This window comes from Hyperolius riggenbachi, chromosome 9 (genome assembly GCF_040937935.1).
Source record: "Hyperolius riggenbachi isolate aHypRig1 chromosome 9, aHypRig1.pri, whole genome shotgun sequence".
NCBI lineage: Eukaryota > Metazoa > Chordata > Amphibia > Anura > Hyperoliidae > Hyperolius > Hyperolius riggenbachi.
The window spans coordinates 274628574-274647797 of NC_090654.1; the positions used below are offsets into that span (position 1 = coordinate 274628574).

General features: G+C 45.5%; 1 protein-coding gene across 1 annotated transcript in view; it reads left to right on the forward strand.

The window, feature by feature from the left end:
- The first annotated feature begins 1421 nt into the window (after positions 1-1421).
- LOC137533623 (interferon-induced very large GTPase 1-like) overlaps positions 1422-19224 on the forward strand; it is a 169331-nt gene continuing 151528 nt past the window's right edge. The window contains exon 1 of the mRNA XM_068254966.1: positions 1422-3047. Within this exon, the coding sequence (XP_068111067.1) occupies positions 1422-3047 (1626 nt within the window). The remainder of the gene's footprint in view (positions 3048-19224) is intronic.

Consider the following 19224-nt stretch of genomic DNA (forward strand, 5'->3'; position numbering starts at 1 on the left):
GATGAGCAAGAGGTCCTTGCAGCTAACTGACAATTGGTGGAATAGTGTATTGGGTAGTACAGACAGACTGAACCCTCAAGGGATGAGTGACAGCCAGAAGGGAAGACAGAGCAAATGGTCATAACAGATATAAATCACAATCCTAGTCTGGGGTGTGAGGTCCTTGGTCTCGACACCCAGGAACTAGTCTAAAGGATAACAGTATCCTATGCTTGGGTGTGAGGTCCTTGGTGTCAACATTCTGGAACTGGTCTAAAGTATAACACAGCAATGACACAGTAATCCTAAGCTTGGGTGTGAGGTCCTTGGTCTCAACACCCCGGAACTGGTCTAAAGTATAACACAGTAATGACACAGTAATCCTAAGCTTGGGTGTGAGGTCCTTGGTCTCAACACCCCGGAACTGGTCTAAAGTATAACACAGTAATGACACAGTAATCCTAAGCTTGGGTGTGAGGTCCTTGGTCTCAACACCCCGGAACTGGTCTAAAGTATAACACAGTAATGACACAGTAATCCTAAACTTGGGTGTGAGGTCCTTGGTCACAACACCCCGGAACTGTTCTAGAGTATAACACAGTAATGACACAGTAATAACAAGAGCGTAATCTGGCTAAGTGTGAATTCCCAGGTCCACCTGGTTCTAACACACTGTAGGATCTGACTGAGGTCTGAGTGCTCACACGTAAGTATTCGCAACGGCAGACAACCAGCAACTGACAAGCAAGGTCTATATATACCTGCAGTGCTGTGCAGCTCCGCCCGAGCCACTCAGCCAATCCAGAGTCCAGCTGGGATCAGCTGATCGGCCTGATCAGCTGATTCCCCTTCTGCTGGTATAAATGTCCTGTCGCCTGGCGCGCGCACGCGTAGCTCTTCACCTGAGTGCACTAGAAGGCCCAGGCAAACCAGACGCATGCTGCTGTATGGAAACCGCCGGTCTGAACGCGGAGACAGCCGCCCTGCCGCCAGACCGCGCGGTGGCATCTCCACTATTCATTACAAGATCCTACACGATTATGGCAATAATAAAAAATATTACATTTTGTGCTCTGTCAATAACCCGAATTGTGTACCGTACTGTTATGTGCTGTATAGTAAAGGCTTAACAATAATATTCTCAATTTACATTGCTTTGGGATATTTAAGGGCCACTTTAAGGAGAAGTACATTATTCTCTTCTTCCACAGACTGCAGAAGCTCCTCCTCTGAGGAAGTACAGCAGACTACAGAAGCTCCTCCTCTGAGGAAGTATAGACCGCACTTGAATAGTGGACTGAGAAGTTGTTCCCAAGCGTCCAGGTAAAAATAGGGACCATTTTCATTTGTATTTATTTGCAATGTAGGTTATATTTGAATGTCTAGAAATGTTTAAATATTTTTAAAGCTCACAAGGAATTTAAATATATTGTTTTCCAGCCATGACTAATGAGGCTCCAGCAAGCTCGGAAAAGAACGACCTTGGAAGAAGACTGGAAGAGGTTGGACTTAAACCGGATAAATGGCTGCCGCATCTCGACAATACTCTCGAAGTCAAAGATGCACTCACTTTACAATACTTAGGTATTGAGGATTACCTTAAGCTTGAAAAACATGCAGATCATCCTTGGGAGAAACAGGCACTGAAGAAACTGTTGAACATAGAAGATACACAAGCTTCTGTTAAAGAACTGCTAGACAATAAAAACAAAGAAAGCAAAGACAACCAAGAGAAAGTCAAAGCAGGACTAGAGGAAACTAAAAAAGAGAGACAGGAAGTCAAAACAAGGACTGATAAAATGGCTAACCCACCAGCTAAAACCACGCAGAAAGCCAGAATTACATCTGCAGAACGCTCCCAATCACTTGAGAAAACTATAGAAAAGTCCCACAAAGATTATTTGGCTGTAACAGATGGAGAACTTTCAAATCCTGGTAACCTATCAGGTGAAGATCTATTATACCAGGCTTCAGGAGGCCTTGGTTTGGAAGGAATATACATTACTAAACAGATGGACCATGTTCTGATGAATCGGGAGAAGATTCTTGCTGTGCCAGAGGACATTGTAATAGCTGGCCCTGTGCAGAAGCCTGTTCTTCAGCAGAAAGAGTTCACCTCCTCAGAAGCAGAAGCTGCATTTTCCCAATCTGTGGAGAAGCTGGGTTTCAGCATTGCTACTTTAGCCAAAAAAGGCTCAGGGATATTCCAAGTAGAGGGCAGTTTTAGTTATAGCTCAAATAGCATGTCAGAACAAAAAAAAGAGTCTCACATGGAACAAACCTATATCTCTACAACTAAGTACAACTACATTCCATTGGCATCCTGCTACATTAGCCACGAGCAGCTTCGGCTGTCTTCAGCAGCCCTGAAGGGGCTGAAATCTATTGAGAAGCTACTGACAGAGTGTGATGAAATGGAGAAATCCTCCATTGCTAAACAGCGATATGAAGAGTTCTTCAGTCGCTTTGGCTCTCATGCTAACCAGGGACCTCTTCATTTTGGGGGAATATACTGGTGGACGGCTTTATCTCAGGGATTTAAACAGGAGCTGCTGGAAGAAATGAGACAGGAAACTAGGACAGCTGTGAATGCCTCAGCAGGTGTAGGTTTTTCTGGTTTATTCTCGGCTTCAGCTAGTGGTGAGCGTTCAAAAACTTTATCACAGGAAGCATCTTCCACAGGAGAGAAAAAACAAATGAAAAAAATGTATGAAATGTTGGTTACAAAAACCGGAGGACCGGTTACTGTGGATTCTCTTGATAAATGGAAGTCAGGACTTCAAGCCAACAGTAAGACTTGGAGTGTGATCGACCGAGGCATCAAACTCATTCCAGTTTGGGATATAATTCTGTCTCATCACAAGGGAGACTTTAAAGAGGTTTATGAAGTGGCAAAAGATCTGAAAAACATCTATGGATCAGTCACTGGTATACACTATATCTTATCAGTTGGTGAAAATGTTTCTACTGCTTTGTATGAAGCCAACACCTTTCTATCTCAGCTGACCTCTTGGCAGGTTGAACCAGCATACCAGCATTTAAAAGAGTTGATTGATTTCAGGCAAAAAGTTAATGAAAAGACAGGGAACTACAAGATATGGTTAAATGTTTGTCTTCCTCATAAGGACTTAAGATCTTACTTAGAAAAAGTTGTGGAGTTTTACATTGAAAGGCCCAAATCAGATGAATGTGTCATCCGTTGCCTGCTAAAATGTCTTCTGGGACACATGCGTTCCAGTGAGAACATAGATTCATATGCAACTGTAACAAGATGGATTTATCAGCCTAAGCCCAAGGAACAAAAACCCTTACTTGACATCATTGACATCCTGCTTTTGAAGGTACTGAATGCACTAGACGGAAAATTATGTGACAAGACTGCTCTGGCAATTGTTGAAGTGATGACAGCCAGCTATCCAGCTTTTAGTGGTGATCATTCCAATCTGGAAAAGTATGTTTTGATAGAACTAGCTAAAAGGGAAGACTATAAACAACACAAGGAGGAATATAATAATTTTCCAAATAGGTTTTTTGAAAGCTTTATTAAGGAGCGTGTCAATCAAAATTTCCTAGGCAAGAATTTACCCAGACTGAAAATTCTCTTACAGATCAGCTTTGATTATTTCCACAAACAAGTTCTTCAGAGCATCAGTGATTCCACCAGATTTGTTGAGAACAGAAATGGTGATATCTCTCAGTGGCTGGATGATTTCTACAAAAGAACTGAGGATCTGGTGACCTTTCAGAGAGCAGATCTGAAGAGTATTGAACATCAGGAGATCAAGGATATTGCGTATGTTCAGGAAGCCATGTGTGAAAGGTGGGATATTGCTGTTGAAAATAATTTGGAAACAAATATTTTTGACAGTTTGGTTAGGAAATCTCATGAATTACTGATGGAAAAGCTATGTGGTAGCAGGGAGCAGTGTCAGTCCTGTAATGCGATTTGTACAAACACAATCCCTAATCATGGTGGTGAGCACTTTGCGCTTTTCCGCCACCCCTGTGCAATCACTGATGAAGAATTGTCTCAAAGACTAGACATGATCAAAAATAGAGACCCTTTTTTCAAAATGTTTTTCCCTAATCCTTATTAGAGGCGCTTTAACCTATAGACCACCTAGGCGGTGGCTTGGAGAGATTTGATGGGGAAAGACAAATAAATTACTGTCAGTCCAAGCGGAAAAATAAATCCTGTCCTGAAAGACCGATGTAATGCTGGGAATACACGGTTCGTTTTTGCCTTCGTTTAAACCTTCGTTTCGATTGTGCCTTTTGTCCTTTTCGATCCCGAAATAATCAGTCATACGGTTAATATCACCACCCACGGTTTCGTTTTTTTTCGATTCTGATGGTTTCGTTTTTCCAATGATCGAAGGCTGCAAAGAAACAAAACGAAAATCCCTTTTTACAGGGACGGACTAGCATAAACGAATATATAATCGATCTGAAGAGCCATCAAGCCTACCAATGGCTCGATTAGATGGATAAAGAGAGATAATATCAAACATGTTCGATCACTAGTCGTTCGTTTTTGGGGTCTATTAATCGAAACTATAATGAGATTATGACTATTTTCACATACGTTTTCAACACTCGATTCGTTTACCGAACGAATCGAAGGTTTAAACGAAGGCAAAAACGAACCGTGTATTCCCAGCATAAGGGACTGGAGAGAAATAGCCTTTTGCTCTCTTGACATTCACTAATGAATGCATTTGCTAAGTCACTGATAAAAATCATTCAGAGTTCAGATTTATAGACACTCCCTAAGCCGAACCATGGAATTCCAGAGAAAAAACACAAGGTCAGCCCAGAGCCGTCCTTTACACTCAGTGACTGTGAAATCAGCAGAACTGACAAACATACCTACCTCGATATGGAAATCAACCAATTTGGAAGCCTTAAATCAGCCATAGAGATGCTGAAAGCTAAAGCTTGCCGAATGTTCTATTCCATCAGGAAAGAACTGTACCAGCTCAAACCAGCCGTGAAGGTCAGGCGAAAAAAAAAATCCTGTCCTGAAAGACCGATGTAAGGGACTGGAGAGAAATAGCCTTTTGCTCTCCTCACATTCACTAATGAATGCATTTGCTAAGTCACTGATAAAGAATCATTCAGAGTTCAGATTTATAGACACTCCCTAAGCCGAACCATGGTGTTCCAGAGGAAAAACACAAAGTCAGCCCAGAGCCCTTCCTTTACACTCATTGACTGTGAAATCAGCAGAATTGACAAATATACCCACGTTGGTATGGAAATCAACCAATCTGGAAGCCTTAAATCAGCCATAGAGGCCCTGAAAGCTAAAGCTCGCCGAATGTTCTATGCCATCAGGAAAGAACTGCACCAGCTCAAACCAGCCGTGAAGGTCTGGCTGAAAGTCTTTGACAGTATCATCACCCCAATCCTGCTCTATGGAAGTGATATATGGGGCCCCATCACCTACCCTGATCAATCAAATTGGGAATCTAGCCTCTTAGAAATATTCCACCTGGAATTCTACAAACACCTCCTCCAGGTCCATCGGAGTATCTCAAACAATGCCTGCCGAGCTGAGCTGGGTAGATTCCCACTACTGCTTGAGATAGAGAAGAGAGTGTTGTCCTACTGGGCCCACCTACAGAGCAGCAGGCCCGACTCACCCCACTACAAAGCCTTGGTCTTCATTGTGCAGCATGCACAATGAAGACCAAGAAAAGCCATGTGCCCTGAAAGAAGTTGTCAACTCTCTGCTGCCTCCAAACTCATATGCACTAGTCCTATCAAGAGCCTACATAAAGCACACCACAGCCAAGAGCAAAGAGGATTTTGTAGATAAATGGAGGAATGAAATAAAATGGTCACAAAAGCTAACCATATACCAGTCCCTACAGAGAGAATACAAAATAGCCCCATACCTGGAAAATCTCTAAAACTCTCAAGCGAGGAAAAATCCTGAGCCTCCACAGACTGAGTGCTCACAACCTTGAAATTGAGTCTGGGAGACACAGACAAACATACAAATCCAGGGAGGAGAGACTATGCCAACACTGTGAGCAGAAGACCCTCAAGGACGAGAATGACTTCCTGCTGCACCAGTCCAAATATACTGCAACCAGGGAAACCTTCTTTAAAGTCAATGGTACCCGATTAAAAATAAAAAAGCAAGGGGGGGCATGTCCGCCGCGCTATCACGCTGGACGTGTGAGACAGGAGCTCCGTGTAGTGACCCTGCATTAAGCGGCATAAAAAGCGAGCCAACCCATCATTTTTTTCCCCAGAACAGTGAAGAAGGATGGCGGAATCCCCGATGGAGATGGAGCTGTCCTTAAAAAGGAAAAAAAAGAACTTGCAGCTGAATAAGCTGCCGGAGATCTTCGCTGGAATACAAGCGCGGGCCTCCAGCAAAGATGGCGCCGGCGCGACCTCACAGACAGGAGCTCCGATAAAAGGTACGGAAATCCTTCCCTCAGCAGACATAGCCCAGCTCACCTCTGACCCAGCGGGTGATTCATCTCGCGAATCCTGCTCCCCCTCATCTAGAAGACCGGTCAAAACCAAGTTGAAGCTGTCTCCCTCAAACGAACAAACAGTCCCAGTGGCCATCTTAGCCTCTCCCCCTCACGAACAGCTCATAACACTGGAGCACATTTCAGCCTCAGAGCAGAGCATCACACAAGCCTATCTAAAAAAAATGCTGGTATCCCTCAAAACGTCTCTTTCAGCTGACATGTTACAGATATCCAACAACCTCCAGCAATCCGTCAGCCTGCTAGGAGATAGAGTAGCAACAGTGGAAAATAGCATTGCTCTGCTCACTAAAGAACATAACACTGCAGTTGACTGCTGGGAGCAGCAACAACAAGACATAAGCTGGCTAAAAATGAAGTTAGCAGACCAAGAAGATAGGAACAGAAGGTGCAACCTTAAATTTAGAGGAATAGATGAATCTATCCAACAGCAGCAGCTGAAAAAATATATTGAGGAACTGATCCACATCACTTTACCCCAGTCTGCAGAAATAGAAAGATGCATAGAAAGATCCCACAGGCTCCCTAAACCCCAGCACCTCCCAGATAACATACCAAGAGATGTCATCTGCAACTTTCAGTCCTTTCACACAAAAGAGAATCTGCTTCATTATGTTAAACAAAAGGGCGCATTACCAGATCCCTACACCAGCATTACTTTATTCTCTGATCTTTCCCAAGCCACTCTAACAAAAAGAAGATCTATGATACAGATCACCAAAGCTTTGAGAGAGCACAACATCCCTTACCACTGGGGCTTCCCCACAAAGTTACTTATCCAAAAAGGCGGCAAGATTTTTGCTATCCACGCCACAGATGATGGCCTCAAACTCCTGACCTCCTGGGGCATAAAACCTAAAGAAGATCACTCCAAACCCCAACGCTCCAGTTAAGCATCTAAAGTAAGACAAGACTGGCACAAAGTTTCTTAAAGGGCACTACAGGCTCAAATTCTATCTGTTATCTCTTATGAGAAGGGCAACATTACTGGTTGGGAACATCACCCGTTGCCCCTTCCCCCACCTTGGAGAGACCTCTCTCATCCTAATACTACTATGGATCTCTCCAGATATAAGCATTAAGTTTTCTATACTACTGGTTCATACCACACTCTTTCACCTGGCTTTCAGCAACATAATGCGGCAAAGATGGTCCTTCCCTCCCCCATCTCCCCCTCCCCTGGAGTCACCCCGGCTCATCCGGAGAAAGCATCAGCACAATATTAGAGAAAAGACCGACCTCGACACCCATCTCAACTATAGTGACTATGGTTACTTCCATCAATGTTAAGGGTCTCAACACCCCTTTGAAGCGCCACTCCATGTGGAGAGAAGCAACCAGACTTAAAACAGACATTCTCTTCATACAAGAGTCTCACTTCATGGAAGGAAACTCCCCCCCATGCTCTAACCCAAACTTCCCACTAATAATCTCTAACAACTTCTCAAAGAAGCAAAGAGGAGTCCTGGTCGCCTTTCATAAGGACTTACTGGTTACAATCCACTCAGAGAAAGATAATCAAGGACGATATTTGTTAATTTCCTGCAGCATTAACCAAACCCCGTGTACATTGCTGAACCTCTATGCCCCAAATTCAGGCCAATATAAATTTATCAAAAAACTGCTCTCTAAAGTTATGAAGGACAACCACCCTGGTCTTATAATTGGTGGAGATTTTAATATGCTCATAGACCCCTCTATGGACACTACCTCACTAGCCCCCCATAAGTCAACCCCGAACCTTTCATCTCTTTTAGCTCAATGGGACCTTTTTGACACCTGGAGAACCACCCACGGATCAGAAAAAGATTATACCTTTTTCTCTCAGGTCCACCATGTATACACTAGAATCGATCTATTCTTAGTCAACAGGTGGTCCTTACCAAGTGTCTAAAACATCTATACATTCCATCACGTGGTTAGACCACGCACCTATAACTTTAAACATAGACCTCTCATCTCCCAAATCCTCTAGACCACCCTGGAGACTTAACACCTCACTACTTCACTCTGAAAAGAACAAAAAACTGATATTAGAAGGAATACAAGATTATTATGCATTTAATAATGGGACGGAAATTGGAGAGGCAACAACTTGGTTAGCCTTTAACCACTTCCCGACCACCTAACGCACAGGGGCGGCCGGGAAGTGGAGCCCTGAAGGACCGGCTCACCCACAGAGGCGGCGGTCCTTCTAAGGGCATGGGCGGAGCGATCGCGTCATCCGTGACGCGATCCTCCGCCGGCTACTGTCACCGCTCGCCCGCCGCAACATCCCGCCGGCTATACGGAAGCGGCGGCGGGATGTTAACCCCGCGATCGCCGCATACACAGTGTATAATACACTTTGTAATGTTTACAAAGTGTATTATACAGGCTGCCTCCTGCCCTGGTGGTCCCAGTGTCAGAGGGACCACCAGGGCAGGCTGCAGCCACCCTAGTCTGCACCCAAGCACACTGATTTCTCCCCCCCCGCCCCAGATCACCCACAGCACCCATCAGACCCCCCCCTGCCCACCCCCCAGACCCCTGTTTGCACCCAATCACCCCCCTAATCACCCATCAATCACTCCCTGTCACTATCTGTCAACGCTATTTTTTTTTATCCCCCCCCCTGCTCCCTGCCCCCTCCTGATCACCCCCCACCCCTCAGATTCTCCCCAGACCCCCCCCCCCCAGACCACCCCCCCTGTTTACTGTATGCATCTATCCCCCTGATCACCCGTCAATCACCCGTCAATCACCCCCTGTCACTGCCACCCATCAATCAGCCCCTAACCTGCCCCTTGCGGGCAATCTGATCACCCCCCCACACCAATAGATCGCCCGCAGATCCGACATCAGATCACCTCCCAAATCCATTGTTAACATCTATTCTCTCCTCTAAACACCCACTAATTACCCATCAATCACCCCCTATCACCATCTGTCACTTTTACCTATCAGATCAGACCCTAATCTGCCCCTTGCGGGCACCCAATCACCCGCCCACACGCTCAGATTGCCCTCTGACCCCCCCTTATCAATTCACCAGTGCATTAATTACATCTGTTCTTCCCTGTAATAACCCACTGATCACCTGTCAATCACCTGTCAATCACCTGCCAATCACCTATCACCCATCAATCACCCCCTGTCACTGCCACCCAACAATCAGCCCCTAACCTGCCCCTTGCGGGCAATCTGATCACCCACCCACACCAATAGATCGCCCGCAGATCCGACATCAGATCACCACCCAAGCGCAGCGTTTACATCTATTCTCTCCTCTAAACACCCACTAATTACCCATCAATCACCCATCAATCACCCCCTATCACAACCTGTCACTGTTACCTATCAGATCAGACCCTAATCTGCCCCTTGCGGGCACCCAATCACCCGCCTACACGCTCAGATTGCCCTCAGACCCCCCCTTATCAATTCGCCAGTGCAATATTTACATCTGTTCTCCCCTGTAATAACCCACTGATTACCTGTCAATCACCTATCAATCACCCATCAATCACCCCCTGTCACTGCCACCCATCAATCACCCGCTGTCACTGCCACCCATCAATCAGCCCCTAACCTGCCCCTTGCGGGCAAACTGATCACCCACCCACACCAATAGATCGCCCGCAGATCCGACATCAGATCACCACCCAAGCGCAGTGTTTCCATCTATTCTCTACCCTAAACACCCACTAATTACCCATCAATCACCCCCTGTCACTGCTACCTATCAGATTAGACCCCTATCTGCCCCTAGGGCACTCAATCACCCGCCCACACCCTCAGAATGCCCTCAGACCCCAGCCCTGATCACCTCGCCAGTGCATTGCTTGCATCTATTCCCCCCTCTAATCACACCTTGAGACACCCATCAATCACCTCCTGTCACCCCCCTAGCACTCCTATCAATCAGATCAGGCCCAATACAACCTGTCATCTAAAAGGCCACCCTGCTTATGACCGGTTCCACAAAATTCGCCCCCTCATAGACCATCTGTCATCAAAATTTGCAGATGCTTATACCCCTGAAGAGTCATTTTGAGACATTTGGTTTCCAGACTACTCACGGTTTTGGGCCTGTAAAATGCCAGGGCGGTATAGGAACCCCACAAGTGACCCCATTTTAGAAAAAAAAAAAGACACCCCAAGGTATTCTGTTAGGTGTATGAAGAGTTCATAGAAGATTTTATTTTTTGTCAAAAGTTAGCGGAAATTAATTTTTATTGTTTTTTTTTCACAAAGTGTCATTTTTCACTAACTTGTGACAAAAAATAAAATCTTCTATGAACTCGCCATACACCTAACGGAATACCTTGGGGTGTCTTCTTTCTAAAATGGGGTCACTTGTGGGGTTCCTATACTGCCCTGGCATTTTAGGGGCCCTAAACCGCGAGGAGTAGTCTAGAAAACAAATGCTTCAAAATGACCTGTGAATAGGACGTTGGGCCCCTTAGCGCACCTAGGCTGCAAAAAAGTGTCACACATGTGGTACCGCCGTACTCAGGAAAAGTAGTATAATGTGTTTTGGGGTGTATTTTTACACATACCCATGCTGGGTGGGAGAAATTTCTATGTAAATGGACAATTGTGTGTAAAAAAAAATCAAACAATTGTCATTTACAGAGATATTTCTCCCACTTAGCATGGGTATGTGTAAAAATACACCCCAAAACGCATTATACTACTTCTCCTGAGTACGGCGGTACCACACGTGTGGCACTTTTTTACACCCTAAGTACGCTAAGGGGCCCAAAGTCCAATGAGTACCTTTAGGATTTCACAGGTCATTTTGCGACATTTGGTTTCAAGACTACTCCTCACGGTTTAGGGCCCCTAAAATGCCAGGGCAGTATAGGAACCCCACAAATGACCCCATTCTAGAAAGAAGACACCCAAAGGTATTCCGTACGGAGTATGGTGAGTTCATAGAAGATTTTATTTTTTGTCACAAGTTAGCGGAAAATGACACTTTGTGAAAAAAACTATTAAAATCAATTTCCGCTAACTTGTGACAAAAAAATAAAAACTTCTATGAACTCACCATACTCCTAACGGAATACCTTGGGGTGTCTTCTTTCTAAAATGGGGTCATTAGTGGGGTTCCTATACTGCCCTGGCATTTTAGGGGCCCTAAACCGTGAGGAGTAGTCTTGAAACAAAAATGACCTGTGAAATCCTAAAGGTACTCATTGGACTTTGGGCCCCTTAGTGCAGTTAGGGTGCAAAAAAGTGCCACACATGTGGTATTGCCGTACTCGGGAGAAGTAGTATAATGTGTTTTGGGGTGTATTTTTACACATACCCATGCTGGGTGGGAGAAATACCTCTGTAAATGACAATCTTTTGATTTTTTTTTTTACACACAATTGTCCATTTACAGAGGTATTTCTCCCACCCAGCATGGGTATGTGTAAAAATACACCCCAAAACACATTGTACTACTTCTCCCGAGTATGGCGATACCACATGTGTGGCACTTTTTTGCACCCTAACTGCGCTAAAGGGCCCAAAGTCCAATGAGTACCTTTAGGATTTCACAGGTCATTTTGAGAAATTTCGTTTCAAGACTACTCCTCACGGTTTAGGGCCCCTAAAATGCCAGGGCAGTATAGGAACCCCACAAATGACCCCATTTTAGAAAGAAGACACCCCAAGGTATTCCGTTAGGAGTATGGTGAGTTCATAGAAGATTTTATTTTTTGTCAAAAGTTAGCGTAAATTGATTTTAATTGTGTTTTTTCACAAAGTGTCATTTTCCGCTAACTTTTGACAAAAAATAAATTCTATGAACTCACCATACTTCTAACGGAATACCTTGGGGTGTCTTCTTTCTAAAATGGGGTCATTTGTGGGGTTCCTATACTGCCCTGGCATTTTAGGGGCCCTAAACCGTGAGGAGTAGTCTTGAAACGAAATTTCTCAAAATGACCTGTGAAATCCTAAAGGTACTCATTGGACTTTGGGCCCTTTAGCGCAGTTAGGGTGAAAAAAAGTGCCACACATGTGGTATTGCCATACTCGGGAAAAGTAGTACAATGTGTTTTGGGGTGTATTTTTACACATACCCATGCTGGGTGGGAGAAATACCTCTGTAAATGGACAATTGTGTGTAAAAAAAAAAAATCAAAAGATTGTCATTTACAGAGGTATTTCTCCCACCCAGCATGGGTATGTGTAAAAATACACCCCAAAACACATTATACTACTTCTCCCGAGTACGGCAATACCACATGTGTGGCACTTTTTTGCAGCCTAACTGCGCTAAGGGGTCCAAAGTCCAATGAGCACCTTTAGGCTTTACAGGGGTGCTTACAATTTAGCACCCCCCAAAATGTCAGGACAGTAAACACCCCACAAATGACCCCATTTTGGAAAGTAGACCCTTCAAGGTATTCAGAGAGGGGCATGGTGAGTCCGTGGCAGATTTCATTTTTTTTTGTCGCAAGTTAGAAGAAATGGAAACTTTTTTTTTTTTTTTTTTTTCTCACAAAGTGTCATTTTCCGCTTACTTGTGACAAAAAATAATTTCTATGAACTCACTATGCCTCTCAGTGAATACTTTGGGATGTCTTCTTTCCAAAATGGGGTCATCTGGGGGGTATTTATACTATCCTGGAATTCTAGCCCCTCATGAAACATGACAGGGGGTCAGAAAAGTCATAGATGCTTGAAAATGGGAAAATTCACTTTTTGCACCATAGTTTGTAAACGCTATAACTTTTACCCAAACCAATAAATATACACTAAATGGGTTTTTTTATCAAAAACATGTTTGTCCACATTTTTCGCGCTGCATGTATACAGAAATTTTACTTTATTTGAAAAATGTCAGCACAGAAAGTTAAAAAAAAATCATTTTTTTGCCAAAATTCATGTCTTTTTTGATGAATATAATAAAAATTAAAAATCGCAGGAGCAATCAAATAGCACCAAAAGAAAGCTTTATTAGTGACAAGAAAAGGAGCCAAAATTAATTTAGGTGGTAGGTTGTATGAGCGAGCAATAAACCGTGAAAGCTGCAGTGGTCTGAATGGAAAAAAAGTGGCCGGTCCTTAAGGGGTAGAAAGCCCTAGGTCCTCAAGTGGTTAAGGCTGTCATTAGAGGCCTACTGATCAAACTAGGTGCCCAGGCAAAAAAACTAAAAGAATTTAATCTAAATTCTCTATTATCCAAAATTAGGGATTTAGAAGCATCACACAAAATTTCTCCTACTCTAGCTAAAGAACGTATACTATTTAAGCTAAGACAAGACCTCAGAACTACACTAGCAAAGGAATAGGACTTCAGGTTAACAAGATTAAAAATGTCTTATTACCATTAGAGCAACAAAGCCAGTCCCCTTCTGGCCAAACTTATTCAACAGAAACAAGCAAAAAGCAGAATAGTTAAGCTAGTTCACCAAGATACAACTACATGACCCGCAAAAAATTGCCGACGCATTTAGCGACTACTACCAATCTCTATACAACTTAAAAGATGATAAAAATACGTTCCAACCTTCTACTGAAGCTATATCAAATTTCTTAAAAGAAATCAAGGTGCCAACCATCACACAAAAACAGCAAACAGACATTAATTCCCCCTTTACGGTCCCGGAAGTCCTAAACGTCATCCTTAAATCTAAATCTAATAAAGCCCCTGGCCCGGATGGCTTTGCTAATGAATTCTACAAGACATATGCCACTCAATTATCCCCAAAACTAACCTCCCTTTTCAACTCATTTTCCACCTCGGGATACATTCCCCCGGAGTTCACAAAAGCCACAATTACAGTCATCCCTAAATCTGGGAAAGATACTACAAGCCCCTATCTCATTGTTAAATTGTGATATTAAACTCTACTCTAAATTACTAGCTAACAGATTATTGGACATACTACCTAATTTACTATCTTTAGATCAGGTGGGTTTCACCAAGGGCAGACAAGCAGCTGATGGGAGAAGAAGAATTTTGAATATGCTTCACTCGTTGGACTCTGACCGAAGGCCTTCTCTGCTTCTAACTTTAGACGCGGAGAAGGCCTTTGACAGGGTCCATTGGGGTTTCCTGAGGGAAGTATTAACCAAATTTGGGTTCTCTGGGAGGTTCCATCAAGCTACAATGGCTCTTTATGAATCCCCCGAAGCCAACGTGAATGTATGCGGATTTCTGTCTAAACTGTAACGATTGTGGAACTTCCCCGTGATCAGCGCACAACGCGTGCGCTGACACGGCGGAGATCCTCCACAAGCGTATAATTTGCAGGAACCCAGCAAAAGGTGCTACGCACCTGTAGAGGGAAATTCCTGTCGGCAGATGGCGCTGGGGAGTGCAGAGGAACCAATCCTCTGTACCTCCACAAGTGCCAGACAGGAATTGTACGAAGCGCAGAACGCAATCGCAAGAGAGGCGATTGCGAATGAGATTGAGCAAAAGGGATAGGTTGTATGTGTGTGCGCCAATCCAGTCGCCACTCCGCGACCGCGCACACACAACAGCAGATACGAAATAGGAACGCGATCGCGAGAGGTGCGATCGCGAGACGTGACACAAGGCAGAACAGAATAGAATACGAGGGTAGCAAAGGCACAGCAAATACAATAAGGAGATACGGAAAACAACAACCGCTAGCTAACCGCGAACACCGCACTCATTCGCAACAGTGCACGCGGTTATGCGCGATCTCCACGTGATAAGCACAATAGAGACAAGCACGCCTAACTAACCATAAACAGACAAACATGAAACAGGGGACGCGAGCGCTTGCTTAACGGTTACCTCACCGAGCCTGTAGCAAGCGCAGCGAACAAGACAGACACACGAAAAACAAGAACTAGGCAGGAAGGATCCACCGCTCTTCCGCCAGAGCAAGTGTGATCCAAGCAGGAACACAGATCAGAAAGATCCACAGCCGCTAACGCTAGCGGCTAGTGCGATCTCAGCAAGACAGAACGATTCGCTATCAACCGCCGTTGGTGACAGCGCAATCGCGACCGACAAGACAGAACAGAAGGATCCCCAGCGCTCGCACAAAGTAGCTAGCGCGATCCCAAGAAACAGAACAGAAGGATCCCCGGCGCTAGCACAAAGTAGCTAGCGCGATCCCAGAAGACAGAACAGAAGAGATAGCTGGTAGCAACCGCTGCACCAGCTATACTCCAAGAACATAGATCAGAACCATTTCCTGTCAACCACCATAGGGACAGGACAATGGCAAACAGGCAAGACAAGACAAGACAGAACAGGCAATACAGATAATACAACCTGACTGGGCTAGAAGGAGAGCCTAAAGCAACCCCCAGGAATTAACTATACTAGATAGCAATGGCTGACACTCCAGCAGTGTCCATCAGGAACTGAGCATGGAAGGGAAATGACCAGCCCAGCATTGTGGGAAAGACATAGTACTTATAGTACACGCCTCCAATGAATGTGGCCAGGCAATTTGCATGACAACGTATGCAAATTCCTCTGCAAGCACAAGCTGCAAAACTGACAGAAACTCTTCTTTCCAGAGTCCTGCAGCATGCAAACTTACACAATGGTCAAAGGGCTGCCTGTCTGCACAGGCAGCTGAGCAAATCATCACATAAACCCTTTGCAATAACTAATGGGACGAGGCAGGGTTGCCCGCTATCCCCCCTAATCTTCGTACTAGTCATGGAGACCTTGGCAGAAAGAATTAGAAGTAACACTGGAATACAAGGAATCCAGATGGGTCACCTGAATCCTAAAATAAGCTTATTTGCGGACGATGTCCTTATATCAATAACAAATCCCTTCCCCTCTTTACACCATGTTTCACTCATCCTGAAAGAATTCTCCCAGGCCTCCTTCTATAAAATAAATGAGGCTAAGTCCTCAAGCCTAGGGATTGCCATCCCAGAGGCCATAAAAAAAAAATTTACTACCACTTTCCCTTTGGCCAACAAAAGTATAACTTACGTTGGGGTAGATATCCCAACCTCAATAAAAGAAGTATATCCAACTAACTTCCCAGGTCTATTATCCAGAGTTAAATCAGATCTCACTCACTTAGTGTAACGATTGGCCATGCAGATAGTGGTCGTGACTGGAACCAGACTGGCAGATCCATGATCTCTGCATGGCAATCGTTTTGGTTTAACAAAACCAGAAGATCACAATGGAAATACTGACGTCTGCACAACAGAGTAGAATGATAAATGTGTTTATTACAATAATGCAAGTGTACAAATGCAGATCACCATACACATACAATTAAACAACGCGTGGTGCACCCCAAATACCAGAACCCTGACTATCTAAATATATACAGCAACACACACAATATGAGAATATATACAATAATACAATATATACAGACACGTCTCAGCAGAATCAGCACACGGAAGAATAGTCATACAAGCCAGGATCAATAATCAGGGAATACAAAGTACAAAGGCAGAAGACAGAGAATAGTCAGACTAGCAAGGATCAAATACCAGGAGTACAGAATACTGGAACAGAGTTCAGGAACACAGGACTGGATGGCCAGAGTCACAACTGCAGCGAGCAGACAAACGGAATGACCTAGCAATGTGCTGCTAGGAAGTCCGGCCTTAAATATGCAGCACATTGCTCAGGTGACTGGCCAGAATCTTCCACAGTTCCATCTGCTGGTGAGCCGAGGAATTGCCCCGCTCCCAGCAATATGAGAGCCATCTGCTGGTAGACAGCGGAAGTCCACCTCAAGTCCCTCAGTGCTGCCACCAGCAGGATGACACAGGCACAGATCATCACAGTACCCCCCTCTTTAGGAGCGGGCTCCGAACGCTCCACACGATCTCCAGAGTTTGCCCCACCTGGGTCCCAATAGAAAAACCGAGGCTGGGTGGGCAGGGAGGGAGAGAAATCAAACATACAATATGAATGGACCACTGGAGACTTTAGAGGCTGGACAGCCTGAACATGTGACTGAAAAGAGTCACGCAGAAACACAGATTGGGAAGCAGAGGTATCAGCAGCGTGGAGACCATCAGGATCCGAAGGAGCAGGAACAGACTGGAACCCATCAGGATCAAGAAGAGCCAGAGCAGACTTGAGATCCGCAGGAACATCGTACTTGGAAGCAACACCTGGAACTGCGGACTTGGAAGCAACACCTGGAACTGCAGACTTGGAAGCAACACCTGGAACTGCAGACTTGGAAGCAACACCTGGAACTGCAGACTTGGAAGCAACACCTGGAACTGCAGACTTGGAAGCAACACCTGGAACTGCAGACTTGGAAGCAACACCTGGAACTGCAGACTTGGAAGCAACACCTGGAACTGCAGACTTGGAAGCAACACCTGGAACTGCAGACTTGGAAGCAACACCTGGAACTGCAGACTTGGAAGCAACACCTGGAACTGCAGACTTGGAAGCAACACCTGGAACTGCAGACTTGGAAGCAACACCTGGAACTGCAGACTTGGAAGCAACACCTGGAACTGCAGACTTGGAAGCAACACCTGGAACTGCAGACTTGGAAGCAACACCTGGAACTGCAGACTTGGAAGCAACACCTGGAACCGAAGATACCCTCAGAAGCGGCAGCAGACTGGATACCCTCAGAAGCGGCAGCAGACTGGATACCCTCAGAAGCGGCAGCAGACTGGATACCCTCAGAAGCGGCAGCAGACTGGATACCCTCAGAAGCGGCAGCAGACTGGATATCTTCAGAAGCGGCAGCAGACTCACCAACCTTGGAAGCAGCAGCAAAGTCGCCAGACTTGGAAGCAACAGCAGAGTCGCCAGACTTGGAAGCAACAGCAGAGTCGCCAGACTTGCAAGCAACAGCAGAGTCGCCAGACTTGCAAGCAACAGCAGAGTCGCCAGACTTGCAAGCAACAGCAGAGTCGCCAGACTTGCAAGCAACAGCAGAGTCGCCAGACTTGCAAGCAACAGCAGAGTCGCCAGACTTGCAAGCAACAGCAGAGTCGCCAGACTTGCAAGCAACAGCAGAGTCGCCAGACTTGCAAGCAACAGCAGAGTCGCCAGACTTGCAAGCAACAGCAGAGTCGCCAGACTTGCAAGCAACAGCAGAGTCGCCAGACTTGCAAGCAACAGCAGAGTCGCCAGACTTGCAAGCAACAGCAGAGTCGCCAGACTTGCAAGCAACAGCAGAGTCGCCAGACTTGCAAGCAACAGCAGAGTCGCCAGACTTGCAAGCAACAGCAGAGTCGCCAGACTTGCAAGCAACAGCAGAGTCGCCAGACTTGCAAGCAACAGCAGAGTCGCCAGACTTGCAAGCAACAGCAGAGTCGCCAGACTTGCAAGCAATAGCAGAGTCGCCAGACTTGCAAGCAACAGCAGAGTCGTGTGACATTTGAGCAGTTAACTGGAAAGCTTCAGGTAGTGCTGCAGGCAGATTAGCAACAGACTGAATAGTCTTGGGCAGGGCAGCAACAGGCTGGATTGTCTCGGACAGGGCAGCAACAGGCTGGATGGTAAACTGGGTGCCCTCAAGTAGTCCAGCAGACCAGAAACTACCAGGAGAAGCAAGAACAGTAGCAACAAAAGTCTGTGAAGGCTGGGCAGCAGCTTGCATAACCTCAGGCAAAACAGAATATGGCTGAGCGCTTGGCTGGGCCGTTGGCTGAGCGCTTGGCTGGGCCGTTGGCTGAGCGCTTGGCTGGGCCGTTGGCTGAGCGCTTGGCTGGGCCGTTGGCTGAGCGCTTGGCTGGGCCGTTGGCTGAGCGCTTGGCTGGGCCGTTGGCTGAGCGCTTGGCTGGGCCGTTGGCTGAGCGCTTGGCTG